The sequence below is a fragment of the Malania oleifera genome, chromosome 11 (genome assembly GCF_029873635.1).
Source record: "Malania oleifera isolate guangnan ecotype guangnan chromosome 11, ASM2987363v1, whole genome shotgun sequence".
Classification (NCBI taxonomy): Eukaryota; Viridiplantae; Streptophyta; class Magnoliopsida; order Santalales; family Ximeniaceae; genus Malania; species Malania oleifera.
This window is the reverse complement of record NC_080427.1, coordinates 64489780-64510167: the sequence shown is the minus strand read 5'-3', so window position 1 is coordinate 64510167 and position 20388 is coordinate 64489780. Positions and strand designations below refer to the sequence as shown.

General features: G+C 39.2%; 1 protein-coding gene across 4 annotated transcripts in view; it reads left to right on the top strand.

Moving 5' to 3' along the window:
- Positions 1 to 6814: 6814 nt before the first annotated feature.
- The window catches only part of LOC131168020 (uncharacterized), a 25244-nt gene continuing 11670 nt past the window's right edge, over positions 6815 to 20388 (top strand). For all 4 annotated transcript variants that reach the window (XM_058127167.1, XM_058127166.1, XM_058127165.1 and 1 more), the window contains exons 1-11: positions 6815 to 9930; positions 10725 to 10853; positions 10963 to 11154; positions 11254 to 11306; positions 11435 to 12111; positions 12211 to 12417; positions 16363 to 16559; positions 16681 to 16896; positions 17083 to 17358; positions 17488 to 17635; positions 17731 to 17864. In XM_058127167.1, the coding sequence (XP_057983150.1) occupies positions 7303 to 9930; positions 10725 to 10853; positions 10963 to 11154; positions 11254 to 11306; positions 11435 to 12111; positions 12211 to 12417; positions 16363 to 16559; positions 16681 to 16896; positions 17083 to 17358; positions 17488 to 17635; positions 17731 to 17864 (4857 nt within the window). In that variant the 5' untranslated portion in view covers positions 6815 to 7302. The remainder of the gene's footprint in view (positions 9931 to 10724; positions 10854 to 10962; positions 11155 to 11253; positions 11307 to 11434; positions 12112 to 12210; positions 12418 to 16362; positions 16560 to 16680; positions 16897 to 17082; positions 17359 to 17487; positions 17636 to 17730; positions 17865 to 20388) is intronic.

Genomic DNA, 20388 nt, shown 5'->3' with positions numbered 1-20388 from the left:
AGCCTACAGGCCTACCGATCCTGATTTCTAAAATGAACTGATATAAATAGAATCCCCTTACCTCAACCCGAAACCAAACCACGAACTCTATGGCCCTCAAAACTACGAACCGAGACTCCAAAATCTACAAACCACAATACTAAACATGCGTACGATCCATACTACTACACATATACCGAATCAGAAATGAAAACTGAGCCTTACCTCGATTTTGGCCTGAAACCCGAAATTGCTCGAATCGAGATTCCGATCCACAGAAGTTGTAGAGAATCCCTCCACGATCCTCGTGGTACCCTCAGATTTCCGATTCGATCAACGACCGGCGAGGAAATCTAGAGAGAGGCAGTAAAGAGAGTTTAGAGGGAGAAGCTTAGTGAAGAAGAAAACCCAAATATCCCTTTTTTAAGCTTTTGACCCGCCCGATTTTCGTCGACAAAAAGTACCTTCATCGACGAAAAATCAAGAATTTCGTCGTGGATGTCGGCAGCCTCGTTGACGAAGTATGATATTTTGAATTTTCCAAACCTCTCGGCTTCTCTTCGTCGATGAACCTCTGAATTTCGTTGACGAAAAGTCTACTGCCTTCGTCGACGAAATTTGCAAAAATCCCTTTATATTTTTCGGGTTCTTACAATCTCCCATTCTTACAAAAATTTCGTTCTCGAAATTTGAAATCTCTCATTACAACACATTCATACTACTACATACATACTCAGTCTAAAGCGAAACCAAACTGTCATGATAGACAAATACGTACCAAGCTGTCACAATACATACATACTAATACCAAGCGGTCACCATCCATACATACATTCTTTGGAGGACACGGCGGCCATTTATACGCAGCTCCGTTATAATACGTACATACACACTCTAGAGAATACGACGACCATGATACCCCGCTGTTACGATACATACATACTCTACGAATACGGAGGCCATTTATACGCAGCCCCGTTACGATACATACATACATTACCTCACTTATGGCGGAGAAAATACTGTGGTCACATACATACACGGTCTCCGGAGCTCACAATACTACAGGACTCTACCTGAGACTAACCACTGAATACAGTACAATAACAGAGGATTACATACATACGTACTCCTACTACCCTGCTATCAAAATACTACTCAAACAACTGTGGATACTTCCGGCGTATCTCCGTTTCTAGTTCCCAAGAAGCCTTCTCTACCTTATGGTTTCGCCACAATACCTTTATTAACGGTATCTCTTTGGTACGGAGCTTCTGAACTTTACGGTCCAGAACCTGAATAGGTATCTCCTCATACGCTAAAGTATCCCTAATTTCCAACTTATCGTAACTGATAACATGAGACGGATCCAACACGTACCTTCTCAGCATAGATACGTGAAACACATCGTGGACCCTCGAAAGTGTTGGAGGTAATGCTACTCTGTAGGCTAGTAGACCTATTCGCTCAAGTACCTCGAATGGTTCGATATACCTCGGGCTTAACTTGCCCTTCCTGCCGAATCTCATCACTTCCTTCATCGGAGCGATTTGCAGAAATACCTTACCTCCCACTTCGAACTCTAACTCACGGCGGCGAACATCCACGTAACTCTTCTACCGACTCTGAGTTGATCTAATCCTCTCCCGGATCAAACCCACCTTCTCAGACGCCTGCTGCACAAGTTCAGGTCCTAAAACCTGACGTTCACCTACCTCATCCCAATACAAAGGAGACCGACACCTTCGACCATACAAAGCCTCGAACGGTGCCATCCCTATACTAGCCTGGAAGCTGTTGTTATAGGCGAACTCCACTAGTGGCAGAAACTGAATCCAACTACCACCGAAGTCCAATACACAAGCCCGTAACATATCCTCCAAGATCTGTATTGTCCTCTCCGACTGTCCATCAGTTTGGGGGTGGAACGCTGTATTGAAAGTAAGCTTCGTTCCTAATGCCTCCTGCAAGCTCTTCCAAAATCGAGAAGTAAACCTCGCATCCCAATTTGAAACAATGGACACCGGAACTTCGTGCATTCTCACAATCTCATGCACATACAACTCTGCTAGCCTACTCAAAGAGTAGTTAACTTTCATCGGTATGAAGTGAACAGATTTTGTCAACCTGTCCACAACTACCCAAATAGCATTCTGCCCGTGAAGCATTGTCGGTAATTCGGTAACAAAGTCCATGGAAATATGTTCCCATTTCCATACCGGAATAGGCAAAGGCTGCAATAGCCCTGTCGGCCTCTGATGTTCAGCTTTCACCTGCTGACACGTCAGACATTACTCCACAAACTGGGCAATATCCCTCTTCATACCACTCCACCAGAAGGACTCGCGCAAATCCCGATACATCTTCGTACTACTCGGATGTACCGTATACAGAGAATGATGCGCTTCCTCCAGAATCGTCCTTTTGATCTCCTCGTCATTTGGAACACACAACTTGGTCCCAAACTTCAACACACCTCTGTTAGAGATGTTAAAATTCACAGCCAAACCCTTCCGTACTTTCCCCTCAATCTCTACTAACTCTGCATCACTAGCCTACGCAGCTTTAATATGCTTAAACAAAGTCGGTTGGATTACTAAGCTGGCAACGAAAGCCTGATGATCACCAGACATCAACTCTACGCTAAGGCTTTCCAAATCTCGTCTGATATGATGCTGAGCTACAACTGTAGATACTGCTGCATGTTCTGACTTTCGACTCAACGCATCTGCTACCACATTAGCCTTTCCTAGGTGATAGCTGATCGTACAATCGTAGTCCTTAATCAATTCTAGCCACCGCCTCTGCCTCATATTCAACTCTTTCTGCGTGAAGAAATACCTGAGGCTCTTATGATCAGTGAAGATCTCACACTGTACACTATACAGGTAGTGTCGCCACATCTTTAAGGCATAAACAACAGCAGCTAACTCTAAGTCATGCGTAGGATAATTTTTCTCATACTCCTTAAGTTGCTGAGAAGTATAAGCTACCACCTTACCCTGTTGCATAAGCACACATCCCAAACCTTTCAGGGACGCGTCACTATAAATCACAAAGTCCCCATCCCCCGAAGGAATGGTCAACACCGGAGCAGTAACTAGCCGGTGTTTCAACTCGAGAAAACACTGCTCGCAATCACTAGTTCAGTCATACCTCACCCCCTTCTTAGTCAACCGTGTCAGAGGTCCAGAAAATTTAGAAAATCCCTCCATGAACCGACGATAGTAACCCGCCAGTCCGAGAAAACTCCGAACCTCCTGCACATTCTTCGGTCTAGCCCAGTTGACCACAGCTTCGATCTTGCTAGGATCAACAGAGATACCACCCTCAGACACCACATGGCCTAAGAACGCGACCTGATTTAGCCAAAACTCACACTTCTTCAGCTTAGTGTATAGCTTCTTCTCTCGCAACCTCTGTAGCACTAACCTCAAATGGTACTCATGCTCTTCCGAACTCTTCGAATATACCAGAATGTCATCAATGAATAACACTACGAATCGATCTAGGTACTCATGGAAAACCCTGTTTATTATATCCATGAACACTGCTGGCACATTGGTCAACCCGAATGGCATAACCAAGAATTCATAGTGGCCGTATCTGGTTCGAAAAGCAGTCTTCGCTACATTCCCTGCTCTAACCCTCACCTGATGATATCCTGACCGCAAGTCTATCTTTGAAAAGACCTGTGTTCCTTGCAACTTGTCAAATAGATCATCTATATGAGGCAAAGGGTAATGGTTCTTCACCGTCACTTTGTTGATCTCACTGTAATCAATGCACATACGCATCGACCCGTCCTTCTTCTTCACAAATAATATTGGAGCTCCCCAGGGCAAAACACTAGGTTGAATGAATCCCCTGTCTGGTAATTCCTGCAACTACTCCTTTAACTCCTGAAGTTCTGCTGAAGCCATCTGGTATGGAGTTTTAGGGATTGGTGCCTTGCCAGGCAGCAACTCAATCGCAAACTCCACCTCACGATCCAAAGGTAAACCGGGTAAGTTTTCTGGAAAAACATCCGAAAACTCGTTGACCACCCGAATGTCCTCGAGTCTCAACTCATCCCGCGGAGGTTCCTTCACACAAGCTAGGTACCCCTGACAACCATCCAAGAGTAACCTCCTCGCCTGTAAAGCTGATAGAATCTGTGGCGTAGAATGCACACACGATCCGGCGAACTCAAATTCCTGCTTCCTTGGAGGTCTGAACACTACTACCCTCTTCCGACAGTCAATTACTGCATAGCTGGAGAACAACCAATCCATTCCAAGTATGACGTCGAAACCTAACATGTCGTATACCACAAGGTTTGTTGGTAACAGTCTCTCCTGAATCACAATTGGGTAGTTTTCTAACATCTTACTACAAACCGATACATTCCCAGTTGGCGTAATTACAGACATCATCTCATTCATCACACAAGTTTCTACGTCGCACAATTTCACAAAACTAGTAGATATGAACGAATGGGTTGCCCCCGAATCAAATAAAACAACAGCTTTATTCGAAAGCAATAACATGGTACCTGTCACCACGTTCCCAGCGTGTTCCGCATCCACTGGAGTAAGCGAATATACTCTCGCCGGAGCCGTGGTTGCCTGAAAATTTCCCCGAGACACCTGATAACTCCCACGGTTCTGACTCTGTGTAGGCATAATTTTTCTTTGTTCTAGAAAATACTTTGCCATGTGGCCCGACTGGCCACAGTTGAAGCGAACACCCCTGAATGGCTGACATTCGCCTTCATGCCATTTATGGCACTTCTCACACGGTGCGGAGGATGGATCCCCCTGAGAACTCAGCCGCTCGGTGTTCTGCCGACACCCGAAACTGTAGCTCTTCTTTTTCTTCCACGGTCCTCACCGAGGACCACTCTGAGGACCAAAAGATACTGGCCTCTTTCCTTGTACCCGAACTACCTCATCTCCTCGAAGGTCGGTCTCAACTATGGTGGCTTTATCCACCAGAATAGAAAACTCATGGATCTGCAACATCAGCACAAGACGGCGGATGTCTTTCCTCAAACCCTTCTTGAACCTCCGAGCCTTCTCGTGCTCATTCGAAACTATGTATGGTGCAAATCGAGATAACTCGATGTATCTAGAAGCATATCTGTGCACCAACAAAGTCCCCTGCGTCAGACTTGAAAACTTATCAGCCTTCGCATCTCGAGTGGAGACCGAAAAGTATCTCTCCAAGAATACCTCCTTGAAGTGGCCCCACGTCATATCAGATGAACCAACTCTCTACCTCTCAAGCAAACTCACCACTATCCACCATCGCCCTACCTCCCCAGCCAGTTGGAAGGTAGCGTACAAGACCTTATGCTTCTCAGTGCAGTGGAGGACTCCCAAAATCCTCTCGATCTTCTCAATCCAATCTTCCGGCACAATCGGATCCAGTCCTCCGGTAAATGTCGGAGGGTGCATGCGTGTGAACCTCTCGATGGTATACCCTGCATCAGTAGGAGAGTTCTTGCGTCTCCTGACACTCCGCCCAATTTTCCGGATCACCTGTCTCGCCATGCTACGAGACACAGAAGGAGACTCATCACTTGCTGTCTCCTCGGAGCCACTTTCCAAGTTATTATCCTTGGGCTCCATGCTGAAAACAGAATAGGATTCAGTTAGAATCCCTACAACACATACAGTTAACACAATGATCTATACTAATTATGTTAACTACTTCCTGCCAGGTCCAGGTCTGTCCTATCGCACCAACACGAAAGTCATCAATGATCTGCTCTACTCGAAGTAAGTTTTTCTCATTCGAAAGTAATAACTCGAACCAGTCCGCCAAGTAACCAATCACTTGATTGGTTGATTTTTTCATAATTTTCAATCAACTTTTTATTACAATACGTTCCTAAACCATATCATTTCGTAAACCATATGTCACCTTAATCTACATGCAAATAATCCGCAGATATATATAATGAACGTATTCAAACTCATTGAAGTACAACACCAACTGAGAATATGACTTAAAAATATGTTTAGCTATTTTGTTCACACGTTAAATGTACAAATTTAGATAATTTTATATAATTTTAAGTTATATTTTATTTAAGTCGACACAAATTTAAAGGTACAAAGATTGCAACCTTAATCAGCCCATTCCAAGCTGCCTTCATTTCCAAACGGCTCAATACGAGCCTATATTTCTAGCACCCAACTCCGTTTGAGCCAAGCTCTAGTAGTACCAGCTCAATCCAAGTTGTTTTCAATGTCATTTGGCTCAATTTGAGCCGATCCCAACCTCAATCGGTTGGTTGCACTAAAAACTTATGTGTTTTGAAATGTGCTACTGTCTTGTAATTTGATGGCTTCATGGTGATGGTACAATGTACATAGTGCTACAAAATCAATTATCAATTTACGTGTCTAAATTTAAGTGATGAAAATTAAATGGACACAATATCAAATTTCAGTCCCAAACATTAGGGATTAAAAGTGTAAATTTTCTTAAACTTTTTCTCCATAAAAAATGGTACAAACTCTTTTTAAACATTGTTTATATTTTAAATTATTCATAAATTTATTATTTAAACATTGTTTCTATTTAGTTTTTACATTATATATAAAAAAAATGCAAGTTCCACCATTATCTATTTTTTAAATTTTTCTTGAAAAATTATAGAACAATAGTCTAGAGTTAAAGAATATAAGGGTGTTTTAAAATAATTATGCGTAGCTATAAGAAGATTTTAAAATAATTATGAGTAGTTATAAAAATATATTTAACATAATTATAAGAGTATTTTGTAATAGTTATAGGTAATTATAATGATATTCTAATTTAGTATTTTTGAAAAAAAAGGTGGAAGAATTCACTTTATAATATTAAAGGTTAATGAAAGTTAGAGATTAGAGATTGGAGAAATAATTATGGTCCTAATTTTTCCCACAAAGGAAAACGAAAATGAAAATGATTAACAATTAATTAGTCCCTTAAGGACAATTCGTTTACCACACTAAACTCATAGCTCTTCCCCCTTCTCCCTTCTCCACCAAATCTCAGGACTGAACTTCCAAACGCATTGGGAGATGGCGAATGAATGAAAAAGAGCAACATTTCATGGAGGAAAGTGACGATCGACAATCGGAATCGGATATCTTCCCCCGCAAGAACTCAAATCTTTCTGAATTCTCGAAATCTGTCCACCGTTCTGTCATCTGTGGTTGGTGAGATCGAACGAATTCGTACAGAAAACACCCTCTGCCCTCGAACAACCTTCAAGTTTATTGCAATATATGCCAATCTCAATCTTTCTTGTTATGCAATCGAATCGGCGGATCTACTTCGAGTCACCAAATGGGGCATAAGAAGCGAGCATCCGCTCCGCGGTCCAAGCCGCCGCCCTCTCCGCCGTCCCCGGCTGCTCCTTCAGCTCCCGACGACGACGGGGCCGCCAGAGTTGCACCAGCTGATGGAAAGACGAAAGGGGAATCGACGATGGCCATCGGATCGGATGGTTTGATCCCGGCACTTGTTTGCCAAGAATGCGAGCGCGCGCTCACCGCTCTCCGCCGCGGAAACCACACCAAAGCTCTGAGGCTTATGAAGGATGCGTGTAGCCGCCACGAAGGCTCCGCTTTTGCTCACCGCGTTCATGGTACCGTATGTGCTAGGGTAGCTTCTTTGATTGATGATCCTAATGCTAAACAAAGGCACTTGAAAAATGCGATAGAGTCCGCTCGGAGAGCGACGGCGCTCTCGCCGAACTCGATTGAGTTTGCATATTTTTACGCGAATTTGCTATTTGAGGCGTCGAATGATAACAAGGGATATGACGAAGTTGTGCAAGAGTGCGAGAGGGCGTTATCGATTGAAAAACCAATTGACCCCGCGAAGCAGAGTCTACAAGAGGAGAGTCAGTTGAAAGTTTCGAATCCGGAGGCGCGAATTGCTAACGTTCAACAAGATATTCGGGCTCTTATACAGAAAGCGAACATTGCTTCTATATCGACTTGGATGAAGAATCTCGGGAACAATGGCAATGAGGAAAAATTTAGGTTTATACCAATGAGGCGCTTCACTGAGGACCCTGTGGAGGTTAAGGGTGTCCAGAGTAGGAGATCCAATGAGATTAAGAAGGCAACCAAGACGCTTGAAGAAAGAAGAATGGAAATTGAGGTGAGGGTGGCTGCTGCGAGGCTGCTGCAGCAGAAACCAGATTCACCTCAATCGCCAAAAGATGATGTTTTGGTGTTTGAATCGCCTGCTGGATCTCATAGGCTCGGAGAAAGGAGGAGATATGCAAATATGAAGAAATTTCTCTCTTCGGTTGATAGAATGGATCAAGTTCGGACATATTGGAAATCAATGAGTGTTGAGAAGAAGCGGGGATTGCTGAAGGTGGCAATTTGTGATTTAGAAGCGCACTTCAGTTCATCCAAGGATGGCGTGGCATCTGAAGTTTTGTTAGAAGCATTGAACTTTGCCAAGGAGAATAATACATGGAAATTTTGGGCGTGCTGTTGCTGTGGTGAGAAGTTAGCAGATCCAAATTTGCTCATGCGGCATATTATGGGGGAGCACCTGGGGCACCTCTCACCAAAATTGCAGTCAGTTTTGCCTCAAGAAGTGGAGGGCGAGTGGGCTAACATGCTTGCGGATGGCATGTGGAAACCGGTTGATATAGCAGCTGCTGTGAAAATGATTGAAAATCTGTCATCTAAGTGTCAGCTGTCTAGTCTTGCTGATAGAGACACTGCGATTAATGATTGTTGCTCTGACCATGCAGGTGATGGTTCCGGCCAGGAAGTTAAGGTGCAACAATTTGATGAGGAATCCAAGGAAGGGTATACTTGCAATCAAAATGATGTGGTCGGTGGAAACCACAAAAATGTTCCTAACTTTAGAGAAATTGAATGTGATTTTCCCACAGCAGTTACTAATGATCAGAAGTGGCCTTTATCTGATGATTCTGAGCGCACAAAGATCCTTGAGAGAATCCACCGAATGTTCCAATTGCTTTTGAGACACAGATACCTTGCCACAAGTCATCTTAACAAGGTCATACAATATGCCATGGACGAACTGCAGTGTCTCATTCCAGCATCACAGCTTCTGATCCATGGCCTGGATCAAAGACCTCTCTGCATATGTTTCTTGGGAGTCTTCCAGCTTAAAAAAATTCTTAAATACTTGCAAGAATTGTCTTATGCTTGCGGTTTGAGTAGGCATTCTGAGAAGGCTGCAGATGAGGCACTCACTGGCAATCAGGGGTTTGAAATTAAAGAGAGGATTCTTTTTACAAATGACTTTTCCCATCTCCTCTTGGATGACCGCATGTTGGGAGGGGAGCTTCTTCCCATCACGCATGATGATGCTGTTGCAGATGATGGTTCTGCCACAACTTCTGCTCTTGATGGCTATGGCAGTGATACATTGCCAGATGGTGATGCCCTAGTGTCTTGGTTATTTGCGGGCCCTTCTATAGGAGAGCAGCTTGCATCATGGATGCAGTTAATAGATAAGAAAAAACGTCAAGCGATGGAAGTTTTCCAGATCCTTGAGAAGGAATTTTACCTCTTACAAAGCACATGTGAAAGAAAACTTGAGCATTTGTGCTATGAAGAAGCATTTCAGGCTGTTGAGAGTTATTGTCTTGAAGAACATAAGAAGAGGGAGCAAGTTCCAAATTTTGTTCCCAGAAGTTATGATTTTGTCCTGAGGAAGTGCCAAGAAGAGTTTGTTGGGAGGAATGGTGATGTTGCATGCAGCAACAAGAGTGTTGAATTGGAAGTCATAGGAAATGTTCTTAAAGAAGCACAGGTTCTGAATGTTGATCAGTTTGGATTTGAAGAAACATTAACTGGTGTGACCTCACATTTATGTGATTTAGAATCCGGTGAAGATGATGAGCAGAGATTGCGCAGATCAGACACTTGCGTGGAAGTAGCAATTCAGCGTCAGAAAGAGCAGCTGTCCATAGAGGTGAGTGTTGGTTATAGCTACCCCCCTCAATTAAACTCAATACTGCTTTGTTCCTACTTATCCCTTCTCAAAAATAGTAGCTAATCAGATTGTTCATGATTAAATCTATACTTTATTATTTTAGTTTTTCAACATAATTGTTCTTCTAACATTCAATTATTCACATGTTATCTTTGAATATTTTGATTAGTTCTATATCATTCATAAAATTGTGCATTATTTTGTAAAGCTCTGAAGCATATATAGTTAAGTGCATGTTTTTCCTATTCTTCTCCCATCCTCAAATTTATTCTCAAAATTTTTCCCTGTTAGTTCTAATTTATTTTTTTGTAGCAGTATCCTATGCTATGGCAGTATTGAAAAATTTAAAATAAAAAATAATTGGTGAAAATTTATGAGCCTTTTTTCTAAAAGAAAATTTATAATAAATACATGATTCCTTTAAATAATAATGAGTAATTTGTGGAAATATTTGGGCTCCTTCCATCAAAAGAATATTTTTTCTTTCAAAAACAGAGTGTGATATATGATTGGTTGATGTTAATTTCTTTAATTTTTTTTAATTTATAGTTACCCAAAATTGGGGTTTTGGACACTAGAGAAGGCCTATGATTTCTCTCTTTCTTTCTTTCTCTCTTTTTCCCCCCCACACACACAAAATTTGACTCCTGAATTCTGAAATAATCCTTTAGCTGAATGTTTCCTAAATATTTGCATATTTGTGTTTCTTTTTCTGTATATGAAGAACTATGAAATATTTCCCCCTTTTGATCTCGCTTTGTTGAGTTCTGCAGCTTAGCAAAATCGATGCAAGGATTTTGCGGAGTTTTGTGGCCATGCATCAGTTGGAGCTTAAAATTTGGCTGCTGTCTGCCCTTGACTATCGGTCAATTATGATGCCCCTTTTAAAATCATTCATGCAGGTTTGTATTTGGATTCAATAGGCTTTTTACTGTAATGTTGCTGACGTCCTTCTAGACCTCAGTAATCTTCCTTTTTTTTTTTTTTCCCTGGACTGCCTCTCGTTTGCAGGCACATTTGGTGGATCTGGTTGACAAAGATGCCTTGGAGAAATCTGATGCTGCCAGGGATGCATTCTTAGCCGAACTTGCACTTGATGCTGCGAAAAATACCAACAGTGGAGGCAATCAAGCAAAACAGATGCAGGCGAAATGGAAAGATAAGAAAAAGAACAAAGACAGCAGAAAAGCTAAGGATTTAAAGGTCTTGATTATGTCGGGTCTGGTTCTGTTTCTTTATCATACGGAGAGTTGTCTTAGATATGCTTTTTGCATTGTATGCTGAAGTTTCATACTATTGTAGGCTACTGGTGGTAGTGAGCAACTTCTGCATCATCAGGAGGATGTAGAAAAAGTGTAAGTCTATTTTTGCTGTCACTAGCACCTTTAGAGTCTGAGATGATTCTAGTAAATCCCGACATTTTGTGCTCATCATTTTGATGCTTCTTCAAGCTTAATGTGGTTTTACCTGTTTGTTACTCCAGTCACTTTCCTGTCGCATATGATGGTGATTATCCAAATTCTGAGATTGGTGTTTCTGTAAGTGCTGATGAATTTGAACGACAGGAAGAGGAACTTAGGCGTAAAATTGAGCTTGAAGCAGAGGAAAGAAAATTGGAAGAAACTTTGGAGTACCAAAGATGGATTGAGAATGAGGCTAAACAGAAGCTCCTTGCTGAGCAAAATAAGAAGGAAGTTGGAGCAATTCATGAGACTCTGGCAGAGAGAATGCCGGCTGTTTGCTCAAAGCCTTGCGATGTTGGTGATAATCCAACCGAATGTGAGCAGTTAAGACACTATGAGTCAGGAACATTGGCTGCTGCTGCAGGTAATGGCTGTTCAGATAGTTGGAATGTAACAGATGTTGGTGGATTACGTGATCAAGTTTCACTTCCCTCAGATAATGGGAACTGTGAATTGGATGATACCAGAAAAATTACTGGGTTGCCTGACGTGCTATCGATTTCAGAAATTAGAAGCTATAACCAAGAAAAACCTGTTAAAGATTTGTTGGTAAATGGAACCAGAATTTCAGAAGATTTATCATGTGTTTCTGTTAACATTTCAAAGGGGACGGCAGTGCCCAGTAAATGCTCATCTGCATCTCGTACCCAAAGGAGTAAAAGAAAGAAAAGCCATTCCCGTGGCAAGGTCAAGGAAGGTTAGCAACCTTTTTGCCAACTCTCATATTTTGATTGACACTATTTAAATACAAGTAAATAAAAAGATGTATTGTGTGTCAAATGATTATCTTGTGCAGGTTTACCCAATCAGGTAATCCCTGAAGATGGTGGTTTAGTTTCTGATAAATGGGTGGGAAGGCAAGATCAATGGCATAGCAGCTCTTTTAACTCACTTGGTGCAAGTTCTGGAGGAGCCATGTCAGGAGGGGAAGAAAAGCATGAAGTTGGGACTTCTCAAACAGAAGGCTGTGCTTTGGATCAGAGTGGTTTTCATGGGGCTAATAGTAAGTTTTGTTTTACTGGTATGGGGTTCTTAAAGACATTTTGTTTTCTAAGCTACTTCACATGATTCTAATTGGTTGCAAAATTTTTGGCTGCATAATCACATATTTCTCAGCTACTGTTGAGCTATGTTCTTGAATAGCTAAATGAGGCTGAAGCAATTGCAAGCTTATTTGAGAAGAGCTCTTGCCTCTTCATAACTTTGCTGCATGCTATTTTTTACCCCTCCTACAGTCCTAACGCTAGTCACTACTCTATCATACATATCTTTAATTACCTCTTTATATTTGCTACAAACTCCCTTCTTTTTTAAGACCCACCAAAGAACTTCCCTAGGTACTTTATCATAAGCTTTCTCTAGGTTAATAAAAACCATATGCAAGTCCCTCTTCTTTTCCTTAAACTTTTCTATAAAACTTCTTAAAAGATAAATAGCTTCTGTTGTTGATCTCTCAAGCATAAAATTATATTGATTTAGTGAAATCTTCGTTTCTAATCTTATTCTATGTTCAATTACCTTTTCCCACAGTTTCATCGTATAACTCATAATCTTAATTCCATAGTAGTTATTATAGTTTTGAATTTCGCCTTTATTTTTGTACAGAGGTACTACTGTTCTTTTCCTCCATTCTTTTGGCATTTTCTTGGTTTTTGTAATTGTGTTGAATAGATTAGTTAACCAATTAATTCCTTTATCCCCTAAACATTTCCAAACTTCAATTGGTATTTTATCTGGTCCTATAAATTTCTCACTTTTCTTCTTTTTTAAAGCTATTATAAATTTCTCACTTTTCTTCTTTTTTAAAGCTATCTTAAATTCAAGGACTTTAATTTTGTGAATAAATCTTCTATTTTTAGTCTTCTCCTCATTTGTCACTTCCAAGTTCAATCTTTCATTTTGGTTTTCATTAAACAACTTATTCTGCCATCTTTCTTTTATGTCCTCTTCTCTAATTAAGAAATTATGATTCTCGTCCTTTATACATTTTACATCACCAAAATCTTTGCATTTTCTTTCTCTGGCTCTAGCAAGTTTATAAATGTCTTTTTATCCTTCTTTTGTACCTAGTTTAGCATATAAAGTGTCATAAGCTCTATGTTTAGCTTTACGAAAATATTTTTTGCATTTTTTCTTTCTTCTTTTATATTTTTCAAGTTTTTCTATATTTCTACAATTTTGTCATATTTTATACCAATTTCTTTGTCTTAACGACTTTTTAAACTTCTTGATCCCACCACCAACTTTCTTTACTACTTGAGTATCTTCCTTTGGACTCACCTAAAACCTCTTTTGCTATCTTTACCATAGAATTTGCCATTCTATTCCAAATAGTATTTGCATCAACTTTTTCCCCTATTGTGCAATCACATTATTTGACCATTTTATCTTTAAATTTTACTATATCATCTCCCTTCAAGTTCCACCATCTAGTTCTCTTGAGTTATTTTATGCTACTCCTTCTCTTCCATTTTTTAATATGTATATCTAATATTAAGACTCTATGTTGTGTAGCCAAATTTTCACCTGGAATAACTTCACAATCCTTACAAGATAGACAATCCCCATTTTTAGTTAAGAAGAAATCTATTTGGCTTTTATTATACCCACTCTTGAAGGTTATTAAGTGTTTTTCTCTTTTTATAAAACAAGTATTCAATATAACTAAATCGTAAGATGGCAAAATCTAAGATTGTATCACCGGCCTCATTTTTATCTTCATATTCGTGGCCTCCATGTATCCTCTTATATCCTATATTATCATTTTCAATGTGACCATTCAAATAAGTTCCTATGAATGTCTTTTTAGACATTCGTATCCCTTGTAAAATACTATCCATATCTTCTCAAAATTATTTTGAAAGATTTTCTGCAAGTCCTATTTGGGGAGCATAAGCACTAATGACGTTCATTATCTCCAAGCTTAAAGCTATCTTGATTTTAATGATCCTATCCCCTATTCTTTTAACATATACTATATTATCTTTTAGTTCTTTGTCTACAATAATACCCACCCCGTTTTTATGTTTCTATTTACCAATGTACTAAAGTTTGAATCCTGATTTTTAAATTTCTCTAGGGTTCTCTCCTACCCATTTCGTCTCTTGAAGGCAGATTAAGTTAATTTTCCTCCTAAACATTATTTCCACTATTACTATACTTTTTCCTATAAGAGTCCTTATATTCTAAGTTGGTAATCTAAACTTAGTTTCTTGTGCTAACTTGGTTATCCTTTCCCTTTTATACTAACTTGGTATATTTTCTTGATGTGGGTGAATTTGGTAAGAATTTATGATAATAAGATCTGATAAAGTTTTACGCTGGTTGTCAGCTACCTAACACAACCTTGCTCCTTTATTTGGACTTGAGACCGGCTGTGTGTACAAAGAATTTGTGTTACACAGGCGAAGTACATGTTTGCGGGTATTTTTTATTTTTTATTTTTTCATATAGACAAATTTCTAAATCACAGCCTACAATTAGTATAAATCACACACCATTTTTAATACAAAAATAAAATAAAATTAAAGCATACAATTTTGAGTATGAATCAAGTTAGACTACAATTAAAAAAAATCATGAAATAGCACTTTTTGAAAAATTTTGTATATTCCAAAACTGGCAAATGAAAACACAAAAATGCATATATCAAGCCTACAAATCATAAACACAAAATCTTCACTACTAACCAATTATTAGAAATTTTTTTAATAATAGTAATAAGAAAAGAAAGAACAAGAGAGGAGAAGATCTTACTGGTGACTGAAACTTAAAAGGAAATGACAACCGCTTGGAAAATACTACGTTATGCATCCTTTGCCACAGAAAATTTTGATGCTGCTAATGAAAATCAAACTAAGAATATGTAAGTAATGAGAGATTGCAAGAATTCTTCAATCTAAATTGAAGATTCAAAATCCAAGAATTTTGAAGAAACAAGATTTCTCAACCCATAAAATCTTTATTGCTTCTTCATGATTTTAGGGCCGAAGAAACAAGAATCTTTGAATTTGTTTGGATCTTTGGGAGAAAAGAAGGGAAAAGAAAAGAAAGAAAGGAAGTTCAGAGAGGGGATTTGTTTCATTGGTGAGAAAATAAAACCAAAAAGGAAAGAACATAGTAAAGAAAATGAAAGAAAAGAAAGAGAAAAGAAACCTTTGGAAATAGAAGCAAAAAAGAAAAGAAACCTTTTTTGTAGAAATAAAAGAAAGAAAAAGAAGAGGAATTTGAGTCAAAGTAGATGAAAGATGAAAGAGGAATTCGATTAATTGTGGGTTTTTGAGAGAATTTGATAAAATATCTCAAAGGCTGCAATAGATCTCTCCATTGCTGCCAAAGAACTTCCAAGAATTTGATCCATGATTCAGCTTGTATCGGATCAGGAATGATCCTTTTAAAGTGTGCCATGAGAAACGGAAATTCCTTCCCTTAGCAAATCTAAAGACTTGAAGCTTGATGGATGGGACGCCGGCAGCAACGAGACTAGATGTGGTGGTGAGAAACTTGATGCTGTGTTAAGAGGCCGACAGTGACAGGAATTGTGTATCACCGTCGCTGAGGCGTGGCAGGTTCTTTGGGCAGGTTCTTTTTCTTTTTGGGTCAAGAGAGTAATTGATTCAATACCAAATTGATGTAGGACAGGAATTATAATTCAGAATCAGAAAGAGAAACAGTGAGGAGGAGGAAAGAAGGGAGAATAAAGGAGAGACAGCAGGACAGGGAATCTGGAACCAATTTGAACCATGCTTATTTTTGATATGCAATGCATTTTTGTTACATTTTTTGAGTTATTATTATTATTTTTAACGGATAAAAAAAAAAACCTCCCTAGGAGCTGCTACTTGCTGACGCTGAGAGGGCAAAAATAGTATTAAGGTTTGCCTTTTTAATTGTTTAGATTGATGCAAGAGGGCATTATCCTGACTTTTCTCCTACCTCTTGTTTTCAGACATGTTCCAAGCACAGATGAATCTTCCCTTGAAGGCAAGGCAAAAAATTCTGGAAAAGCCATCCCAGCAACAAGAAGAATTTGGGGATTTACCAGCTGATGTCATGGTCAACAACCTGGATGCATTAGATGCATTTGGGGCAGGTCTGAAAAATGATGTTGGTGAATACAATTGCTTTTTGAATGTTATTATCCAGGTTGGCATTCCTTGTGAAATAATCTTTCCTTTCTATTATGTTTTGAAATGAGTTTAACTTTTCCCTTTTTCCATTTTTCCAACTAGCTCAGAAATATTTTTGTGTTTCTGTGAAAATGCAGTCTCTCTGGCATTTAAGAAAATTTCAAGATAAGTTCCTAAATACATCAATCTCTGTACATGTGCACATTGGAGATCCCTGTGTTGTCTGTGCATTATACGAGGTTTTTTCGACACTTAGGATGGCATCTGCAGAGATGCGAAGAGATGCTGTTGCTCCAACCTCGCTGAGAGTTGCTTTGAGTAATTTGTACCATGACAGTAATTTCTTCCAGGAGGTAAGTTCAGGAGCCTTTTTTTTCCCCGGGTTCATTAGCTGGCAAAGAGCCCAAAGGATGCTTTGTTGATGTTCCCAATGGGTTGCATTTTTGTTTTCTACCTGTCAACTACTGATTAAATGGCAGTGATTGCTGGCAGTTATTTTCTTTATATGTGGTGCACATATTAATATCACTATTTTTCAGGCACAAATGAATGATGCTTCTGAAGTGTTGGCAGTAATTTTTGAATGCCTTCATCGTTCATTTACTTCTGGTTCGGGTGTTTCTGATACTGAATCAGAAGGAAGCAATTGCACGGACTCTTGGGATTGTTATAGCAACACTTGTTTGGCACATTCTCTTTTTGGAATGGACATTATTGAAAGAATGAACTGCTATGACTGTGGTGTTGAGTCCAGACGTATGAAGTACACTTCCTTCTTTCACAACGTAAATGCGAATGCACTCAGAACAATGAAGGCATGTTCTGCTTGAAGAATTTTTTAATTAGTTTTCTTATATATTTGAGTTTCTATGCATAAAGTATCTCAGGTTTATATATATATTCATGCTTAAAATGTGCTTGCTAACTTATTTTCTCCTTCTCAGACGATGCATAAAAATAGCTCTTTTGATCAGCTTTTGAAGTTTGTGGAGATGAATCACCAATTGGCATGTGACCCAGAGGCAGGAGGCTGTGGAAAACCCAACTCTATCCACCATATTCTTTCAACCCCTCCTCATTTGTTTACTGCTGGTAAGTGGATGGTGGTTAAGAGTTGAGAATCTTCCATTCTGCTATAAGATCAGCATTGCAGAAATTTTTACTTTAATCTGGTTTGGACATTGCAGTTCTTGGTTGGCAGACCACTTGTGAGTGTGCTGATGACATTTCTGCAACATTGTCGACTCTGACTACTGAAATAGATATTAGTGTCATATATCAGGGTTTAGATCCTGGGAACAGACATTGCCTTGTTTCAGTGGTAAGAATGGACACACCTAAACTATGCTAGTATGGTTTCAAGCATTAATTTTATATTTATGCAATTGATGCAATTAACAGCTTCTTTTTACCTATTTCTGTTTGTCATGCTTGATATGAAGCTTTTCTTATTTCCCTCCCTAAAAAATAAAGAAAAAAAATGCTATATTCTGAATTTGAAAATGGGAGAAGGTAAAAAGCTGTGCAAAAGTAAAAAATATGCAAAAGCTTATTCTACAGCAAAGCTGTAGAGTATTGTTACTTCATCAACTTTTTGTTATGTACATTGTTTTGGGCATTGCTATTGTTGCTTTGGATAAATATTCCAACTCATGTTTTTGAGTGTTGAAATATATACTAACTTTTAAGCTGTGTATGAACTTGTCTATGGTATTGATGTGTGGATAAATATTGCAACTTGTTTAAGAACCATGAGTCATATTAGGGATCTGGGGTGAGCTCCACAGAGATCATCCCAGGCTACAAAACTATAGCAGGTGGTTAGCTGTGAATTCCTTTTCCCAATCATGGACAGTGGGGTTTGGGATGGCCTGAATTTGTCAACCTTTAGATAGACTTTTCTTTTTGGGATAAAAGAAGACAATATTATTAAAATCAAGAATCAGAATGCATGATTGAGGACAATGAATCCTCCCAGGATAACAGAAATTACAGGAAATCTATACTGCATCAAAAGAAAAGAAAGAAAAAAAATACGAATATCAATTACAAGAGTGCTGACCTCCAATCTCTCATGATGTCACACAGTGGTAATCCCCTAAAAGATTCAAGACAGTGCACCCAAAAGGAGGTGAGGAAAGTCGCTCTATCCCGTGATAGCTGTGAGCAGGTTGAGCAACCTTTAAAAATTTCTAGCATTCCTCTCAATCCACAGGATCCAAAGGACGGCGAAGACAGCCGTACACCAGAGAGCTCTACCATTTCTATTTTTTTCAAAACCCTTGAGGTTAACCAATAAAAAGTCTCCCACCTTTTCCTGAGCCATCCACTCTTCTTCTGAAAATGAAAGAAGGGCATTCCAAAGCTCCAATGCCTCCCTGCAAAGCACAAAAACGGTATTTGTTTCGTTGCTTTCATAACACACGGAGCACATATCACGATTGAGAGCTTTATGGGGCCTTCTCCCCTGAAACAAATCATGCGTATTAATCCTTTCCAGTGCCTCGTTCCGTACAAAAGCCCAAATCTTCCCAGGCACCGTAGCCCTCCAATTAACTTGGTTCCAAGGAAAAAGGTTAGGGGAGGGGTGCTCAAAAGGTGAGAGAGAGAGGATTTAGAATCTACCCAAAGAATAACCCTCCTGCGAGCATGATGATCCAACGAAGAAAAATGGATGGTGTGCTCATTGGCCTCTCTTTCATTGAGATTACTGAAGTTGATGCATTACATGCTGAAAAAGATAAAAATGAGCACAGTTCTGATTGTCTATTTATTTCGAGTTTGTGATTTCAAAATGGTAGTGTACAGTTATAATTGTTACTTTTGACTATTCAAGTAGAGCCAGAACCTGTTTGAATATTCCTGTGTTCTCACACAGGAATGCCACATAAAGCTGGCCGTCAAAATGTTTGTTAAACGATGACAGGAGTTGTCAGAAGCTCATAACTTGACTTTCTGGATGGAGTTTCTATGATATCTTGGCATGCCTGGTGATAATTATTATTATGTTTACTAATATGTTGTTGGGCTGCCTGGGGGGGGGGGGGGGGTGGTGCTGAGTGTTATTGAGCCTGTGACATCAGGGGCCCATATTCCATGCAGTGAGAGGAGAGTGGGTGAAGCGGAGTGGGTCCCACCTGCTTGATCCAATCTACTCTTGTCAATTGGTGGGCAATAGTATTGCTCATTAAGAGGGCTATTGAAATTTTGAACAACATTTTTTGCTTTTGTAATTTTGTTTATCCATGTAGAAACTGTATTTTGTATATTTCTGGAGCTTACTTAGTTATTGCCTAATTGGCATGCCAATTTGTCTGGATTGAAAATTATTATTATTGTTGTTGTTGTTGTTGCTGCTCCCAAAGATTGTGAAGATCTGCTTGCAGTTTAAATTTCTTTTTTGAAATTCAGAGATTTTAAAGAATATTTAGCAAGATTTACTGAACTTCCATAATTATTGCTACTACATTAAGTTAAATCTAGATGTGTTTGGACAATATATAAATTTGTTTCTGTGCTTTTTGCCAGCAACCTAAACTCGATGCATATGTTGTGTATGATTTTCTCATGCCATTTATGAGTACGAGTGAGGCTGCTGTTTGGATGCAATAGTATTGATAAATAATTTTGAAGAGAATAAAATTAAATTCTCGTAATAACATTAGTATCTGTACTACTTAATAAAGAAAACCCCCCTTGTGGATGCATGCTCAAGTGCAATACCAAATTGCCCATTTTTATTATAAAGCAAAACTCAATATATGGTTATTTAGGAATTTAATATATTCATGATAAATTTCTCTTATCCTACTTATTCCATTTGTAATGACAAGTTCCCATGTGTT